Raw genomic sequence first — 20262 nt, forward strand, 5'->3', positions numbered from 1 at the left:
CATTACTTTTTTTAAAAGGGTCCAAACCTGGAAAGAAGTTTTACGTTGCCTCCTGACGCTTCACAGGTAGGTCTCCATGGAAACGGGTGTCTGCATTGTGTGCACTTCATAACAGGGTTCATCACCTCGTGTTGATCGCTGCCTTTTTTTCTTCCACTTTGTTTGTAACAGTTAAATACTGTTTCGGGTCCAATTTTGTTTGGGATTTCTTTTTATCTTGATAATTAAGTAGCCTCGCATCGGTTTCTGATGAGCTGGTGTACGAAAGGTTACATACGATAGCAGACTGAGACCCAAAGGGGGGAGAGAGAGAGAGATATTAGTTCACTTAGTTCACCATGCATACATCTTCATAGTAAGTCCCAAAAGTAAATGAATGATTTATTGGATTTCTTTGTGCATTTTGCTCTAGTCTCACATGGATGTCAGTTACACACCAAGGAGTTTGAAGTCAACACAAGCACATGCACATATTCAGATGCAACATCACACACGTAAACATGCAATGCAAATATGCGCAAACATTAAATTGATGCACATATTTAAACACCGGCGTAATTCCAAACTGCATTTTAAACCCAGCCGTGGAACCACAAAGACATGGAGTCACACGTGACACCACTTTGCTGATGATTCCTGACCGCAAGCTTTCAGCATGCAGCGGCTACAATGAGCCCGGAAGTCATGCAAATTATCTCTGAAACCAATAAGACAAATACAAATAAGTAAACAAACGCTATTTGTTCTGATGTAGTCAGAAAGCAGTAGAAAAACATTTGAAATTCCTCCTTGTCACGTATCTCAGGCTTCCCTGAGAGGAGCGAGAGAGAGGGATGAAGAAATAATCCATGTGGTTACAGACGGACAGAGGACAGATAGTGAACCATTTCATTGTCAAAGCAAAGTCATGTCGCATTATGTGGTTCATTGGAAATAGACAAGCAGGGTTGCAAGGTAAACGGTGTGGGCATTGCTTAAGGGGAGAACAAGAACCTACACTTGGCAAATCCGTCGACAATTCTCTTGGGCCGCGCACACGTCGCAGGCTACGATGCATCTTGTAAGAGGGCCATGAACAAATGTTAGAGGTTGTGATTACATGTCCCAAACTGACATGCTCTATTTAATTGTTTTTTGTTTTTTTACAGTCAACAGACTTTAGGACTTTAGGCAGAAGGAAACACTCCCGACCCCCGACCAGATTCATGAGGACCACTCTTTTATCTAGGATTTAATGTGAGCTGAGCCACTGCACAGTCAAAGTAATACACTCCAATTTATCACGCCACACTTCACATCAGCTCGGAAGATTACACACACCGCATTGTCAGGTAACCTTTGATTATATACAGCTGAGGCTGGTGCAGCCAGGAATGTAATTTTGTCTTGATGTTATGAAGTGTCACATACTGGGTTTGTTTTAAGCGACACCAAACTGATGCTGTTTACATTCAAAGCCACTGTCAAAGGGCTTTCCTTTCTGCAAGGTGCACAGGTTGCTACATTTTCCAGCCAATTAATAATGTATCACATGGGCTCTTAAAGTAGAGTATTAATATGAAATTACTTTTTTTTGCCTTTTTTTTTTGTCTGTCATTATCTCCTTCCATCCATTACCTCTGAAAGCCTCCCTCTCTTTGTCATTTCTCCCCTTAATGCTATTAGACCATGTACTCCTTTTCTTTCCATGAAAAAGCTGTTATGTAAATGATTGCTTCATATGAACTGCTACCTGTGTGTTCATTTTGATAAGTGCACGCATGTGTTTTGTAATTTATTGTGTAAGAGTTACTTTACAGGAGATCCATTGCCGACATGCATGTAAGCCTGTGCAGAGGATTTCAACCACACAGAGAGATTGCAGTAATTATTATACTCAAAGGAAAACGTCCACTCTTCTTTCTCCCTCTGCAGGTGGTGGTAAAAGTAATAACATGTTTATTTCCTATTATCTTCTCCGTCTTCAAGTTGCAGCAGAGCTGACGCTGCAAGCAGGACTGAGCGCCACATCCATTTTCCTAATTGTTAGCTGAGGGCCGACTCTGAGAAGCATCCTATATTTATTTAATTGCAAATGTTTACTTCTGCTAAATGTGGCAAATTACCACTTTTGAATAAAGTGATCAAGCACTTGAACATCTAGGCGACAATGGATCGTTTCACCAAGCCCGGGTAGGCTTACTGTTGGTATTATTACGCTGTGTAACTCCAGGTGTTAATACAGTGTCAGCAGCTGGGCCAAACTGGTGAACAGATACAAGTCACAGACTTGTTGTCAGCGGTGTGGACAAAACCTTCATTGGCCATGAAGAAGGGCAGCTGTGTGCATTTGCTCTTTCGTTGGCAGAACTAATTATCTGGGATCTTCATTGAAAAGTCATTTTAGAGAGGCTCATGTTGCATTAATCTCTCCTCGCCCCTCTGTCTGTCTTTGTCTTTCTTCTGTTTCCCAACTAGCAAGCTGAATCTCATACATTATTAATTTTCAATGTACTGGACAAAGTGATGTATGCACACACACACACACATACACACACACACACAATGTATCATTGTATCTCGGGGAATAACTCACGATGCCAAGGGCATCAAGGTGAGCTCAGACATGCTGTGAAGATTGTTTGACTTTACGCCCCAAAACACAAACACATTACACAACACAAACACATTTCATCATCATCCCTCTCAGGTTTCAGGCTTGTCCTTTTTTTTTAGTGTTGGGTAACAACAACAAAGCAAATGCTATCAACTCTGGGCTGAAAAACGTTATTTGCTTTTCGCGGTCACACTTACTGAAGCTTTTGCTTTGTGTGTGCCGAACAAGGTACCTCGGTTCCTCACCAAAGCTGACATGAGTCATGGCCGGGTGATGAAGTACGTGGGCAGAATAGCCTTTCGGAGTCACAGTTAATACACAGATTACTGAATCCAACCATTATTTAAGGTGCATGTGACATGTTATTCAACCTACAGGACTGTACCTCGCTGATTGTTGAGCCATATCATTTACCTTGACATTGTTGCACTACATCATTTCATTCATTTAACTACAGTACATACTTACATCACATATCATGCTGAAGAATATGTCATTATTGTGACAGGTTGTACAGTAACGGTTTATTATACTGTGGTGGCAGTGAAGTCTGGAGAAATTACAGGTTAGTTGGTACTGTCGGGTTTGTCCTTCAAAAGATGCAACCCAGCTCCATAAAACACAGTTCAGGCACTTTAATGTTGTATTCAAAGTATTAATCAATAGTTAGACATGCTTTTATCATTGGATTGCTTTAAAATCAAGATTTGTACTGGTATCTTTGATAATAATTTAAACTGTTGCCAGTGAGTTGGGAAAATTCAAAAGAAAACAACCAGATCAGGATGTGTTTGTACATACAAGAACATTAAAATCCATGTACAAATCCTTTCTGCTAGAACACTTTATTCATTTAAAGTGATGTATATTAACAAAGTTGCCTATTGGACTAAAGCCATTTCCCCAGTGGTAGCAGTCTGATTAGCTGTTGGGTAAAACCTGTGTCAGACGTGTTGTTTGAGTGCGTCAGCGGTATACAGTGAGAACAGATGTGTCTGAGTCAGGACCGAGAACTCGGTTGTAGTTGGTTGAATGGAGATTTCTGTCTTAAACAGTTCAGCTTTTTTCATCACTTGACTTATGCTTGTCTGTGTCACAAGGGGTAGGCAGCCCCTCACAACATGATCTTACAAGCCATAGAAATGATCGATCCATGTCGAATAGAAATGGAAAAACAACTTGGATATCAAGCATTGATGTGCGAGTTTTGCCATGACAGATGTTCCCCCCTGCTTCTGCTCTTTATGCCTGCTAGCAGTAGCATTACTTACTTACACCATGACTGGTGGTATCAATAATTTCACCTAAACCTTTGTGAGGAAGCAAATAATGCCGCTTTGCACATTTTTTAACTATTCTATAGAGAACAAGGCAGGGAACTTAAATTGTTATCAAACATTGCAATGCAATATGTAACGTTCTGTCCTGATAACCCTTGAGCAAGTTTCCAAAACTCTGAAATATTTACCAATATTGCAAAGTCATGGACTTGTTTGGTTGTGTCTCTGTAAAAGCGCTGAGAACACTGACATCATCGCTGGCAGTGAAATATGAAACGGACCATCTGAGAGTGCCACCCACGCAATTATTAAATCTACTGTAAGGTCAAATTGAGGCATTTGTGGCTATGACACACAATAAGTTCCACATTACATTTGGTGTACAGCGAGTGACTCAGATAAGGGCCGTTAAACTGAAAGCGTATTGTTAATGTTCTGCTTTGTTCTTGTAATAATAAGTGTTGAATGTAGCGATGTAGTAAATATGTTTTTCATCTGCCACCCTACCGATCTACTTGACTACCGTCCCTCCTTTCTACTTACTTACCAACCTACTTACCTACCTACCTATCTACTTGACTACCTTCCCTTATTTCTACCTACCTACCTACTGTATCTTTCTTCCTTTGTACCACAACTGCTCTGCTTGTTTTAGCCGAGCGCTACCAGGTAAAATGATGCACCATTGTTTTAATTTAGATCAAGGCAATCCTTGCACTGATACTTCATCAGACCATACAGATGGGAGATGAGAGTTATCCGATAAAGATTTCTGATCTGCTTGTGTGCGCCTGTGTTGTTTAGCAGAGGTAAAGCCCAGGGCTTCTTGAATGATTGGGTCAGTCCGATCTTATCTCTGCTGCTTGCCAAACAGAAGAAACACGAGCTGCTGCCTTGTTACCTCGGGCTGAGTCATGCACTTCACTTTCTTAAACAAACACACTTTCATGTTCATCCACACACGCACGCACACACACACACAGACACACGTGTACAAACCATTGGACAAAGAAAAAACCTGTACTTGCCATGAACACCATACCCAGAAGCAAATGCAATGTCATGGTAGCAGTACCATGCAAAACCCGTTCCCTGATGTGTCTTTGAGCCTTTTCTCCTTTTTTTCTTCTCACCAACATTAATATGGGCTTTTAATGTCCGTCCGTATTCATAAATAAAGGTACGCAGGGCTGTATCTATGCTCTTGTTGACTTACTGTCAACAATTATGCACAGCGAGAAGTTACAAAATATCAACATGTGTGAACCCGCAGATAGACATTCATGCACACTCCAATCGTGCCTCAAAATCAAAAAACAAACAAAACGGCTTTTAGAAAATCTTGTTTTTTTCTTAGTTTTTCCCAGATATAAGAACATGTAGAAACGTGCAGGTCTTGACATTTTTTTAAACCTAAAATACAAGAAGGTGAAAACAATTGTTGCGGTGTGTGTTGATTTTTGGCTTCAACCTTTAGTACTGAAGGCTGTTTGTAATGTTACTTTTCTGTAATAAGACTATAAGTTCAAGGACTTTTTAATGTTACAGGATATATGCCGATGAGCATTGTCCAAATTCAAACAATTAAAATTGGATATATTCTTTTATATGTTCTAAAAAATCACTTTTTAATTTTTTTTTTTTTGAAGAACACATAGCTTTGTTTTTGTCAGTGGCAAATATGGACCCCTTTGGCAACAATAAACCTGCTGTCCATGCAACCAATCCTGCGGATTGCATTGTAGATACATTAATGAACAAGTTTGTGAGGAAAAACCAACCAACACAGTTTTGGCCCAATTGGTCCGATGCCTCCATGATGAAGGCCTTCTGCAATCAACCTATCAGCAGCACATGGCAAGTAAAAAACTGCTTGCAGCCCTCATTTCCTAGTTAGTTCCCCCCCTTTCTGAACCAGGCAGGGCTGTCTGCAAAAGAGTTATAAATGATTTTGTACTCCTACCTATTGGGAATGCCCCTCACGTTAAAAACATGCTCGACACACAGAAACCAGAGCAGCTTATTACCACATCAAAGGGGCAACCACCCTTTCCCCATTTGTGTAAACCGAACAGCCAATTTTGATGACACAGTGCATTCAAAAAAATGAATTCATGAATATCCCCTTTCGCTGTGTTAAGGTCATCTAATTGAGTATGCTTAAGAAGTGCAACAGCCATTATAGTTTGGGAGCTTTCTGCTTATCACACATAGAGAGGTTGACGGGGAGAACATCATAGCAGGATGTGGAATAACTTGGAATAATTTGAGTTTGTTCATCCTGTGAAGTGTTTATGTGAGGGATACGTCGCTCACTGCACAGGTTCAGGCCTGTGTTCTCCGCAACCCTGGTATTCGACAGAATGCAGCAAAGCGTGAGGCTCAGCTGTGGGTTAAAGAAGCATCATGAAGCCTAATGGGCCTGCTGTGGCTAAAAGACGCTCAGGATGAAAGACTTGTAAGTTCTACCACGCTAAAAGCCGTATCCCAGCCCACAGCTGCTCGTTTTTAGAACACTACCAGCACAGTGTGTAGGATCCAATGCTGACACGAGGCTATGATAGAGCTCCATCATTATATAGCTTTCCTTGCTCAGCTCACATACAGTGCTGAATCTCCTGTGTGTGGTTCATTAAGAGGGCTGCATCTGAAGTTCAGTGACCGTAAACCAGGATCTCATGTGAGCTACAACGTTTTCACACAGGAAAGCATGGCTAAGTGTGACAAACATGCCGGTGGGCTACATGGTTGAGGTTCAACAGAGGTTTGCTTTTCGTGTTAACTGTGACGGAAGCAGATTTGGCTATCTCTGCCGTTAAACAGCTTATTAAATGCGAAGAAAATATTACAGTGTAAAATAAACAACTTGGCAACGGCTCCAGTGAGTTTTAAACTACCTTCATGGTCAATATATTCTCCATGTCAAACTGTCATTAGTCAGAATGAAAGGTCAGTTAGTTCACAGTTGGAAATTGTTAGGAAAGGTTTCCTGAATGATCTCATACTCTAAAGAACCATAAATGAATCAGCAATGAGTAATACTGCTGTATGCTCTCTATGGGTGAAACGTTAAAGCACAGCGCTCTCCTGGCCACATCCCAATCAGTGTTCTTAATCAGCTGCAGAAAAAGAAAATCTAAAGCTTTCATATCTCTGATTGCAGAGTTTCTAGGGATGTAAAGGGATTTGTCTTTGACTAGAAACCAAGATAATTAGAAAAGAGCGTTTTTCAATAATTTTCACATTTAAGTATTACAGTCACCCTCATCAATACAACCTCAGCAGCATGCAATTTAAATGCAGTAAAAATAGGCACATTGTGCTTCTGTCTGCTGGTTAATGTCCTTAATTCAAGGTTGCTAACCATAAATGAAATAAAAAGAGCTGCTTCCAGGATGGCAGCATTTGTACTCTATGTAATTAGCCCGAGACAGGCAGATGATGAATAAAAGAAGGGCCAGCATAAAAGTATCATGGGGCCCCTCATTACCTCTCTCCTGACTTTGAATCTGCCCATGCTCTCGACTGGAACTAAAATGATAGCGGTTCACGTAGACGTGGACCAGACAATTTCTGTGCCCCGAAGGCCCACTGCGTCGAACTGTAAGACCCTGATGATGTGTGACAGGCCCGCCTGCCTCACTTTCACATCAGCCGGCCGCTTAGAAAGAGAGAAGCTGCATGAGAGAAAGAGAAAGACAAAGTTAGATATAAAGTAGACTTCACGGTCGTCAAGTTTTCAAAAACTGATCATGATGGAACCAAAACAAAGGGCCAGAATATGCACAAATACAGATAAAAAAGTATACAATTTAGAGAATAATATGAGTCATAACTGGTTAATTCACAAGGAGTCTTTTTCACGTACTGTTACGACTTTCAAGGTGTTGGTTACCATGGTAGCCAGAAGGATGTGAAAGGGGGATGATAATCAGGTCCTCTACTTTAGGATAATGAGTATATGTTAAATGTCATCATATCCATATCTACATCAATATCTATCTATCTATCTATCTCTATCTATCCATGTATTTATCTAGCTACATCTCTTTCTATCTATTCAATTATCTCTCTCTATAAATATACATTTCTACAGTATATTAATTGGAATTGTATACCATGTATTGTGTGTTCTCTGTAACATGACTTGTATGGTCAAATTAAAGTAAGTCTGGACGTAAGCGGGGACATATTTGTGTGCGTCGCTGCAGATGTATACAAACACAAGTGCTGTAACTGAGCCAGGCCCTTGGTTGAACTGTACAGTGTTTGTCAGCTAATTAGCAACATGAGTTAGTACGACAGCAGTCGGGGAGCGCCTCGCATGCAGAGAAAAGCTGATGGGAGCTGATGGGCGCAGCAGAGCGTTGTTGCTGGTGACTGAGGAAAAGGAGTGTGTGTGTGTGTGTGGAGGAAGAGGAGGAGGGGGAGGAGGAGAAGGGGGGAATTATGACAGCATCTAAACCAATGCTAATGAAGACATCAGCTCGCTAGCCGTCAATCCTGGCATTATGGCGGGAAGATATTCAGTCAGTGCAGATGAGCCGACAGAAGTACCCATGCTGGTGAAGAGAATAGAAAAACCTGTGCATGGGAACGCATCTATTGCACCCCAGTAGGGATGCTGGTGTCCTTGTGGCTTTGCACAAAGCTAGTCAAATGTGCATAACTTACCTAAAGAAAAGAGCAAATACCATCAGATTGGCTCTGTTTGTTTGAGGGATGGCTCTGATTTGAGCTGTACTTCGTCTTAGTCGGTCTTGAACGCATGCAGGCAAATACAGTAATCCACAAAGTCTGCAATAGACGGGCAAAGGATGCTGCGAGTTTTAACTTTTAACTTTTTTTCTTTATACGTTTCTCTCATTTTGCTTATGATGTCATAACCTGAGAATGTTGGGGAAAGAAATTGTGATTATTTGGAGTGAATTTCCAAATGTGGATGTGCTAAATAAAGACACACAATATCTAATAAGTGGCAAATCAATTTACAAGAAAACAACAAGAGGAAAGCCTGCGAAGTGGGCGGCAACTGTGGTGGCAATATATTCCATGGTCTAATTTCTCTATCAACATGTGTAACAACGAGGTGGTTAAAGTTAAACCGACCGTGACATTTATTTCCCCTCTACTTTCCAGGAAAGCTTTTGGGATGCGAGACCCCGTTGGCTACCGGGAGTGAGGGAAGCCTTCAGTGCTGTGGGTGAAGCATTGGCTGAAATACTGGCTGATTAGCAGCTGGCGCTGCCTGTGCTGATGGAGCCCGCTGATAACACAGTCCTGTTTGACCGGCTCCGAAAAAAACAAAACAAATGTTTTGGAAGCAGCTGACATTTTCCCCCACGCTCATCCCTCGGCTAAGAGGCCTCTTGACTGCAGCAGCTCTGTCGGTATCAAGATCAGATAACGTCAAATTGTAGACACAGACACACACACACTGACACACACGCACACATTAGCACACAGTGTGAACCAGCTTAACTGTTGTCGTCCCCGTTTTTCTCACCGGGGGAAAGTTAACATCAACAACTTCGGTCAGAAATCGGCGTCGTGCTCAATGAACTTCTGTCTCCTTGGTGACGCCTGGTGGAGATGCTCCTTTGCCCGCGTGCGATCTGCTAGTCAAACTCCCACTGTAGTTGTTTCTGTCAGTATCAGTTCTTCACATTGGCCACCTGTTGCCCTCGCTGTCTCTTTGACAGAAATGCCCAATGATTTATTAAAGAGTGTTTCTGAATGATCGCAGTATGAGCGATGACAGTCGTGATAACAACTGGGAGTAGCTGCGACTCCAACACCACAGGAAAGCAGCAGCCTCACAGTAAAATCCCCTCTAGTCCTATAAAAGAAGTATCAATGTTGTGTTTGTTTTATCATTTTATTATCGCCGGAAAGTACGTCGAATGTAATCCCTAAACGAGGAATCTATCTCTTGTTTGTCAGCGGGACGGCAACGTTGTTGCTCTCTTGTTAAACGGAGCGGCCCGTGGAGGATACGAGAGAGGGAATGACGAAGGAGCAGCATTGAGCCGACCGCCGCAACATCATGTAAAATATCACAAAAGACCAAACAACAACAAAAAAACCCAGATTGATTTCCTTTTGAAACATTAACTTTTCATCATCCTTCCCTTTAGGTTTGTCCGTCTTATGCCACACTGCAAATATGATTAAAGGTTGCAGCGACAGCACACGAGCATGAGAGACTCACAGCGGCTACAATACCATAACAGGAAGCTCACAGATAGAGCAGCTTTGGGGTGTTCATCCGTGCAATTCCAGTATGTGAGAAGAGGGTTGCGAAAGAAAAAAAAATGTCAGCTCTGAGTTTGTTGAGAGCTCCCTTGACGCGGAGCAGAACAGGCTATTACTTCATATTGCACCATTTGAGCTGTTTTTATTTTGGACTCTCTGACTACTTCTACCAGCCGACACTGTCTCGGGGGATCGCAATCAGGCCTCAACAAGAAGAGGCAGACAGCTCTTAACAGTTTAAAGAGTTGTACACAGCGTGTGTGTCTCTTTACTCGAATCGTGGCGGGTTCTGACGAATGAGCTAATTCTCTCTGCGTTTGCGTCAACGGACTCTGGCTGTCACTCAAGCTCAATTTGCTTGGACTATTCTCATACTCTGCTAATCTGGGTGACGGGTTGTATAATGAGGTGTTTTGATCCTCAATTTATTCACACAGATGAGCTCAATATGCTATTAGAAGGCTCATATAAACATGGTGGCAAAGAAAGAAGTTTAAAAGTTTATTTCTCGGCGCTACCATTTGACCTTTGACGCCGAAGTGTTTCCATCTGTTTGAGTAACAATTGCTCCCTCTAGTGCTTGAGGGTTTTACGACTCATGCGGAGAGACTCGAGAGTAAAACCATGTTTCTTTTGGTTGATGGGAGGAGAGGCAGGCGTTCGTGTCAGGTCTGTAACTTCTCCTCAAGTACGAAAAGCGAATATCAAAGGCAGGACGGGGTTCACGAGGGACTTGAGAGTCGTTGAGGGGCGAAGCAAAGGGACGGAGCGAAGGTGAGGGGAGGTAAAAGTGCTTCAGAGAAGACTTTCAGATTTCAAGAGAGACCTTACATAATTTGTGCAGATGGTAGTTTGAGTGTCTCTATCCCCTCATGTCGCCCCTCTCGCTGCCAGGACACATTATCCTCTTGTTCCGGCGGGTTGAGGAGGACTCTTGATCCTGCACTGTGTGTGTGTGTGTGTTTGTGTGTGTGTGTGTGTCACTTTGAAAAACACACAAGCACCGCACACAGTCTCTGCTTCAGACAGTGTGAAAAGGAGGAAGCAGAAAAGACCACAACAGACCTTTTTCACACGGAACATCTTGAGTTCTCGTGTCTAAAGTCAGCTGCCAAATGCTGACAAGATGTGCAGACATGATATTCACCATGTTTTAGCAGCGTGTTATTTGCTTTGCGAATCATAAATGAGAATAATAGCAAATCATGCAGCAGTTGAACCATAGATTTGCACTAAGTTGGTGAATTCATATCCCGGTGTGTAAAGTGACTTGTGCCAATGCACCAACTAAATGCTGAGATATTTCACTCAAACTGTTGATGGTGATCAGGTGATCATGAAAGCCGTTAGCATTCATCTATTCTATTCATCTAATCCAATTGACTTTATGATTTTTTTCCTGGCACTCGCGGATACCGAAACACAATGCAAGTCAAACAATATGCAAATTGCATTTGTTGCTACATAAAGAAAGAGTTTGTCAGTCAGAGCATGTTGCTTGTTGCCCACAAAGTTAATCTCCTGCCGAACTCGACTGCCAAGCTGCTGTTTATGCTTGTAGAAAAGGTTTTGCTGTGAAAAGAAAAGTGGGTGTTTAATTCAAAAGGTTTTGTGAATTTCAACAACTCATAAATAGGCAAAAATATTCCCCACGGCACAGACAGTAAAATATTCAGATCATTATCACCATATTCATTTAAATTATGATTTTTGAACTTGTAAAATTAAATTGCAATGTTTTGAATGGGAAAACTAATTGAAAACGTTGCATGTATTAAAAGTCAATAGCGATCATCCATTGAGCACTCTGAATGTTTCCAACCAATGTTATGGCCGTTCATTCAATAGTTGTCCAGGCATTTTTTGAAAACCAAGCATGTCTTTAAACGTCATGGTGGCGCAAGTAGGAAGATATAACGTCATGAATTGTTTGGAACCTGGTTATTTATATGTGTCAACAAACCGGATAGTTCAAAAAATGTAGTTCAAGATTCCGTGGAACAATGGCAACATGGTTTTCATAGATGTTGTCCATTCATGGCATTAAGCTGATGCCAAGATGTGGGCGTCAGATCTGGATTGAGATCATAGCAATAGAGATAACCGGCTCACAGCATCCAGCTACATGCTGGCCGAGAGGGAACCAAAAGGTCCTCCATGGGTTTGGGGTATTTGGAGAAGGATTATGAATTCACCTTTTTGCCTCAAACACTGAATCCAGTGTCAGGACAAGATCTAATGAAGTTACTGTTTGGTGTACTAATGTTCAGACTTTTTCTGGCCAACAATAGGCCGAGGAGTTCTAACATGGCTGCCGTTGTGCCGTGTAGTTAGTCCTCTTACACCTATTCTCTGCTGCAAAAACACAGCCCTTAATTTCTAAATGCTGCATTTCTTGCTTTGCTCTGACAGGCATTGCCATGGAAACACAAGACAGTGGTATTCCAACAAAGTGAAGATGAAGGCTGTGAGGAGTCCACCAGATCCTGAAGGGCTGGTAAAATTCCAGACCAAAGACAACGTTACATGCGCATCATCTCTCTGGGGGTTAGAATAAGACCATTAAATCCATATCTTAACAGCATTCCTACCAACAAACAGTCAATGTGAAGAACAGTGAGGATTGTATACAATCCGTGTGCAACGAAGCTCAACCTTGAAACGCTGTACTTTCAGTCTGTCACATCTTCCTGAATACCACTGTAAGTTTTACCGAAACAGCTGATTTAGAGCCTTTTTTCTATGAGCGTAATCTGGTATAAGTGCCCGTTTCCTCAAAAGTGAGGGCAAGCAATGGATTCTATTCTTGCCTCTTTTACAGATGTTGGTGTTAAACATTGATGCGGGGATAACGGCTGGGAGGGGGAGAGCAGGAGACTCCAGCTTCCTCTCATTTATGTTTCCTCTCATCCCTCTCCAGCATCCGATTTTGTTGAGTGCGAACATCTGTTAAAATGCAACTGCATAATGGCAGCGATTGAGAACGTAACAGCAAAGCCCAGCCTGTGTTATACAGTAAGACGTCTTTTTCAGTGCTGACTTAAATCTTTAATATAGATTCTTAGGCTTAACTTGGCATTTCTTATTCATGTATAAGAAAAGTGGCGATTCCTACGTTTTTATGGATACAAAGACCAACAAACAACCTTGAAAGTAGACATTTAATCTCATATAGATGGTTTACTTTCAATGTGATTAAAAACAACTATGAAAACTGTTTCTCAGCTATATTTCATAAAGCTCTATTCCTCAAGCTCAGACTCCTTGGAGCATATCCATGCACATAACAAATTTCATCTATCATCAAATTAACTGTTTGCATTGACATATTTTATACCTCCACTGTATAAACTGTGGCTCCGTCTTCTCATGACGCACTCATGACGCCTCAGCACATTCGCAGACCAAAGTCATGCTGTGCTTTTGCAGAACCACAGACACTTCCTGGCTGATTCCTTTCTGCTGAACTTACAGAGACAAGTTTCCGATCTTACCGCACATCGTCTTTAGCTGCTCCCGCAGACATGCAATGCTTTTCTTTTTACAAAGCTGCCTTGTATTTTGCCACAAATAGAAAGACGGTCCATTACATGCAGAAATAACTTTTTATTTAAGCTGGTGATACATTTAATCTGCAACGGGATAAATGCCTGTTCAATTTAAAAGGTTTGAAGGATTTTATTAATTCATGAATGCTAAATTATTTCCAGCAGCACGCGCAGTAAAACATTAATACTCTTTCTTGAGAACACAAGCAATAGATTCATTGAGATAATAATTGTTACACTTTGAATAACTATTAAAAATATATGTTATGGGCCACTTATTGAACTATAAAAGCTTATAAAAAAGAATAAGAAAAGAATATATTACATGGCACATACAAAATATTCTTCTTCTCTCAGCGCCTCCTCTGGTCTCCAGGTTCAGTCATCTGCAATGGGTTTTCCTTGCAGTGGGTGCACCTCTGCCCACAGATTTTGATCTGGCTTCTGTCTTCCCGAGGCTTTGTTTTTGCAAATCACCAACAGTAGTAGGAATATGACCAAAAGTGAGCAGATGAGGACAACTATAAAACCCCCCATCCAGATAATTGCCAGGCATTGTTGCTCAGAGACGGCTTTGACATCTCCTGCAATGAAGATGACAAAGAATGCTCTCATATGCAGAATTTAATAACATTTTCAAGCATTGTGATTTGCTGCATCCCATTCAAATGCACTTACCTTCTGCATACACATGAAGAGTCAAATATCCAGAGTTTTCCACTGCATGCTTCCTCCAGCCATGAGAAAGAGATGGGAGCCACTCTTCTACCTCACAGAAATACAGGCCACCATCTTCAGGACTTGGCTTCAAGAATGTAAGGCTGAATCGGTTTTGCAAAGCGTGGCCAAATCTTAGCTGATCACCCTTTCCAACCCAGTCTTGTAGGGTGGCGTTGCGGTAAGCTGTGAATAGGGGGCGTTTTTCAGTTTCTGTTCCTTTCTGCCAAAACCATGTGACCTGGAACTCAGACTCACTACTGGATTGGTGGGTGATATGACAGGGAATGGGGAAATCCTGCAATCGGCTTATGTTCAACAACTTGTCTTCCTTTGCTACGGACAGGTTTTTTTCTGTGAAAAAGAACACGGGTAAAAATAATATTTATTCAACTTTATATTCACACAGAAAACCAGTAAATATGACATAATACTTCTAAGTATACGGACAGACAATGAAGTCATCAGAAAGAGAAGATTTTTAAACTAATCTGTAATACGAAAAGAGAAGTAGGGCATATGTACATTAAAAACCACATGCATAAAACCAATAGCACCACTAGAGCAAATAAAAAGCCCACGCCAACACTTAACCAATCAAAAACATGTTTAATTATGTTTAGTTAAATCCCCCGACGAGCTCCCCAAAAATGATTCTTTTCATGCTGAAGTAAGCTAAAATCAAAGAGAGAGGATAATGGAAATCACTGAATGAGCCAGTTTTAGCATTTTGTGTTCATAGGGCCTCATCTTTATCAGCATGAAGCTTGTTCAGAAAAGTGAGTTTTCAGCGGCCTATAAAATTGTATGGACAGCAAACAGTTGATGACGTGTGCTGGTAATTCTCAGTGAGTTATATTACACAAACTTACCAGGCTGACTGACGGTTAGCTCTGTCGTTTTGGACACCGGTGAGAGCTGATACCAGCCGCCATGAGGATCTTGCAGCCACTCCACCACCTCACACGTGTATGAGCCCTTGTCTGAGATCCCAACCTGCTGAATACTCAACTCAAAACTAGGGCCCTTGGTGCGCCTCATGCCGATTCGCTCCCTGTGGCTCTGCACTATCTTCGGATCGAACGTCACTAGGGCATCCTGGTCTGAGCTCACAATGGTCTTCTTTTCTCCCTGCTGCTGCAGCAGCCAGGTGACAGAGTAGCATGAGGAAGCGGAGGTTTTGGAAACAACCGAGCATTTCATTTCTATGCCGGTGTTGACATTTACAGACATGGCAGCGGTGTTGGTCAGCACAAGTTTGCTCTCTATGAAAGGGCAAAAAATATGAGAAATAGAAGAGAAATAGAATGAACAATGCAGCTTTCATCCCAAATTGCTCCAAAAGGTGACATGCAGCTTCACAAATCTCGTCGGTACCTGGGTTCTGCACCTCAACGCCCAGATGGTTGGATGCAGGCAGCTTCCTGTGAATCTCCTCCAAGAAGACAGACACCAAACACGTGTAGTTTCCCGCCTCCTCGTGGCTTGCACCATTGATGAGCAGATAGTAAATGACTTCAGTCACTTTGTTCTCCACTTTCAGCTGGTAGCGTTGCTGGTTTACAGACCAGCTGATGGAACCATTGGCGTACAGCGTCAGGATGTCTATGGTTGAGGCGCCCTGCTGCCGGCTCCAGGTCAGTGTCATTGGTAGGCGCGACCCTCTGACCCGGCACATCAACTCCGGAGTTTGTCCTACAGTCACCGCGTTGTTGCGACTCATGAGATTCAGTTTAACAAAAGAATCTGTGTGAAAAAAAAAAGTAAATCAGTCAGTGGTGGCGATTGAGAATGCAGAAGTTCATGATCATACAATTCACACGTGAGTGTGCAGTTGAAAAAGAGGTTGTGGGTAAGCTACATTTTAAAACCATGGTAACACTTTTTTACGCTGAGACAATTTTATGCCCACAAAATAGGCCTATACCTTAAATAATTTGTTCGCCAATATATCTATGTTAGCAACATAAAACATAGAACTTAAAACGGTCTTAAGACAAGAAATTGCATTTGTCATTATTTTATGCAAATACTGCATATGCATTGAGGCTAGAGTCAATGATTTAGTACCATTACAACAAATGTCTAAAAAGGTCTGAACAGTTTCTATTTAAAGTTGTGAAATTTAACCGTGTAATATCTATTACACACGACGCAACAAACGTTTCATTTTCTCTTCAACTATACTGAAAGCTAAAAGTTTGCTTTTTACATCCATCCATCCATCCATCGTCAAACCGCTTATCCTGCACACAGGGTCGCAGGGGGGCTGGAGTCCATCCCAGCCAACTTCGGGCGATAGACAGGGTACATCCTGGATTGGTCGCCAGCCAATCGCAGGGCTACACAGAGACACACAACCATTCACACATCTACGGGCAATTTAAAGTCCCCAATTAACCTGATCCCCAGAGCATGTCTTTGGACTGTGGGAGGAAGCCGGAGAACCTGGAGAGAACCCACTCAGACACGGGGAGAACATGCAGACTCCACACAGAAAGGCCACTGGGTGGAATCGAACCCAGGACCTTCTTGCTGTGAGGCAACAGTGCTAACCACCACGCCACCGTGCCGCCCTTTGCTTTTTACAATCCAGAAATAATTTCCACATGATTGCACACGTGTCTTGAGTTCCTCATTAATTTGGTGTGAATCATTGGTCATCACAGACAGAAGGAGATATTTCTCACCTGCAGGAGTCACAGTCACAGTGGCACTCTGAGACTGGCTCTGGGTCTTGGTATTGATGTTCCATTCAGTCACAGCACACTGGTAGACCCCTGAATCTGAAGGCCTGACTTCATCAAGCTCCAAGGTGAAGGTGTTGGTGGCAGGACGCGTCGCGCTGACTTTGCGGCTCTTGAACTCCTCCGCCTTCTCCGCAACACCCGCCTGACTTAGACTGATGACACTGGCAAAGACGGCCGTGGTTGTTGATCTGCGTTGCCAGGTGACAGACAGCTGACCTTTGACCCCGAGCACTTCACAGCTGAGCTCCAGCCGGTAGCCTTCGTTAACACTCCCAGGGTTTCGCATTTTAACTGACAGCGCACTTTCTGCGATGAGACATGGCATGACAGATTAATGATAAGATAAAAAACTAAACTGATTCCTAAAGGTAAGAAGAGTTTGTGTGTGTGTGTGTGTGTGGACACATTTGCTGACTCACCTGGGGCTGAGATGCTGACCAGCTGGGAGTCGGAGTGCTGGACTGCTCGCTCAGTGAAGCCCCCATCCGGGCCTCGGTCCAGAAGCCTCGCTCTACACACATACTCCCCCCGGTCCTCGGTTCTGACAGACTGCAAGGTGAGGCAGTACTCTCCCTCCCCCTTCCGGGCTGCCCTCAGCTCTCCATCTCCCTCTCTCCTGCTGTACTCGGGCCCGACGGACAGAATGCCTGTCGGGCCAACGCGGGCCAACTCAATATTTCCCCTGAGCCAGGCTACAGAGAAGAACCTTTTCTGCAGGTTGTGGAAGTTTACGTGGCAGAACAGCGACAGCTCCTGCCCCTCCTGCAGAGTATCCGCCGGTGCCGAGATACGCACCGTCAGGGACGACATGTCTGGCAACACGTCTACTCACAGCGAGGGAAGAAAAAAAAAGAAAAGAAGCAAGACAGTGAGACACGGAGACATATGAATCCTGTCAGAGAAGCTTTGAAGAACAAAGCAGAACGCTTTGACTCATATCAATACGTGCTGTTTGATGGATCAAATCAGTTATATGAAAGATGTTTCCAACCTCTGGCTTTAACATTCAGGGTAGTTTCCTTCCCATCGCTTTGAGCGATAATGTACCAAGAGCGGTCGGGATCTTGGATCCACTGCTGAGCCTGGCAGTAGATCCGGCCTTGGTCGGAAGGCTCCAGGTGAGCTATGTTCAGCTTGTACGTGGCCTCTCCCAATTTATCTAACTTTATGACTCCAGCCTGGTGCCGGTCTTTAAACCTCGGGCCCGGGTTTAGTGTGAAATCTCTGTCCAGAGAGATGATGGGGTGAGCGCTGTCCTCGTCGTCTTTACGCAGGTACCAGGCAAGAGACAGGTGGGTGTGCTGGACGGTGTTGGTGGAGGCATGGCATGTCAAAGTGAAAGCGTCCCCCTCGTTATAGCTCAGTGGGGTGGAGGCAGGTGATGAAACACTGAGGGAGTTGTCAATCACTGTGGAACCACAACCAAAACAGAGACAGAGACATTCGATGTCATACATTTTTGTCGTCTTAAGATACAGCGATGCAATTGCATTGAAAAGTATGTCTTGAAGCTCAAAAACTCAAAAACGGTGACTTCTTACCTTTTAATGCTGTCTCGGCGCTGTAGGTTCCATCATAAACAACTTCTGAGTTGACTACAGTACAGTGGTATTCACCCTCATCACCTTTCCCGAGGCTTTGTATCTTAAACAAGACTGAGTTTGGAGTGACATGTGTCAGGGTGATCTCCTTGCTCCCCACACGCCTTGCGTACACGGTGTAGCTGAAGTTCGGGTCCCCCGTGCTGATGATGTTGATCTCATTTGGATTTGGCGGATTCACAAAACGGAATTGAAAGTTTTTTTTAGCGGTGTCACTGAAAAAACCACTCACATTGCAGGAGATGGAGAGCGGAGAGCCCACCACGCGATACAGAGGGCCAGCCTGAACTTGGGTGTTCACTCTGGCGTCTCCTGTGTGAAGCACAGACAAAAAAAAGAATGCTGAAGTCAGTTGAACATTGAACCTTGATGATTGAGACCTTTATCATATGGGTGCTGCAATCTGCTGTTTGTAGACATGGGAAGCTAAGAGAAAAACTCCTGCGCACTGTTGCGCATGAAAATATTTATTTGATCACGTCAGACTGACCGTTATTTTCAAGACTTCCTACTAGCACCTTTTACACAACAAGGTGTGCCCAGTCTTTAATGTTATGTAAATGCGAAGTATAAAAGCTTCACAGTCTTCAATAAGCTCTGCAAATTGTATGAAATGTGAACTTTTTACATTTGCATTTATTTGTCAAAAGCATCTATTTTTTAGTAATTTGTTTGCAGTTAAATTGTTTTTTCTGAAATGAAAATAACAACATAAGTGAATCATCAATTAGGAATAAATTAGTTAATTCACAGAAATTCCTAACATCATTACCAAAAACAAACAAATAGATACATGTTGCTTAAAATGTACATGGAAAAGTGGCTATGCTTATTTGTAAATAATTGTTGTTATTAAAAAATAGCAAGTTGAAGTTGGACATTACGCCCGGCGCACTACTAACCAGCTTGTCTCCACTAAATCTCCTTTTCAAAAATCCTTTCTTTTATATTTTTTTACTTAGGTTTTAACAAAATGAGTCCCACAATCCAATTGCAGCCATTCAGTTACTACTTACCGCAGCGCAGTAGTCCCAGACAGAGGAGTAAATGGGTCCTCACCCAGGATGGCAGGAAACGCTTCATCCTGAACCTGCCTCAGAACTAACAGTGTTCACACCATTGGACCCGAGAGCGGCCCTCAGCATATGCCCCTGTGTGCGAGAACCAGCCTCTGTCCCTGCAACGATATGTCGGTGGTTGAGGCTTCCTGTACACTAAGAGGAAGTCTGAAATGTTTCCTGCAGGCCTCACACGTTATTGCGTTATTGTATTTGTAGATTTATTGTCGCTTTGCCGCTTAAATGCATTGAAATGCAAATGTTCAAGAAAAAGCGTCAGGTCTTAGATCTATCTTAGATCAATCTTAGATTGATTGATTTACGTCAGGTTTAGGGTTTACAGTTATAGATGAGTTGATTGGAAAATCCACATTATTATGTGGATCATTATGGGTTCATGTAGGTCCGTGTGGTTAGACGGAAACGTAAAAATGCCGCCTTCTGTATGACAATTACA

General features: G+C 42.7%; 1 protein-coding gene and 1 long non-coding RNA gene across 2 annotated transcripts; one reads left to right on the forward strand and one right to left on the reverse strand.

Annotated features, from left to right (window-relative positions):
- The first annotated feature begins 10738 nt into the window (after positions 1-10738).
- LOC144388756 (uncharacterized) lies at positions 10739-13345 on the forward strand. Its single transcript, XR_013452988.1, has 2 exons — positions 10739-10905; positions 12544-13345. It is a non-coding gene; the product is annotated as an uncharacterized LOC144388756 (long non-coding RNA).
- A 372-nt stretch (positions 13346-13717) lies between these two features.
- Positions 13718-19958, reverse strand: LOC120834441 (immunoglobulin superfamily member 3). Its single transcript, XM_040202429.2, has 9 exons — positions 19764-19958; positions 18688-19059; positions 18138-18554; positions 17566-17970; positions 17087-17452; positions 15774-16142; positions 15269-15661; positions 14358-14750; positions 13718-14263 (listed from the first exon to the last, which is right to left on the reverse strand). Exons 1-9 carry the CDS (start codon positions 19828-19830, stop codon positions 14058-14060), a joined length of 2988 nt encoding a protein of 995 aa, XP_040058363.2. The 5' UTR covers positions 19831-19958; the 3' UTR covers positions 13718-14057.
- Between the last annotated feature and the right edge of the window lie 304 nt (positions 19959-20262).

The sequence above is a fragment of the Gasterosteus aculeatus genome, chromosome 16 (assembly GCF_964276395.1).
Source record: "Gasterosteus aculeatus chromosome 16, fGasAcu3.hap1.1, whole genome shotgun sequence".
NCBI classification, from domain to species: Eukaryota; Metazoa; Chordata; class Actinopteri; order Perciformes; family Gasterosteidae; genus Gasterosteus; species Gasterosteus aculeatus.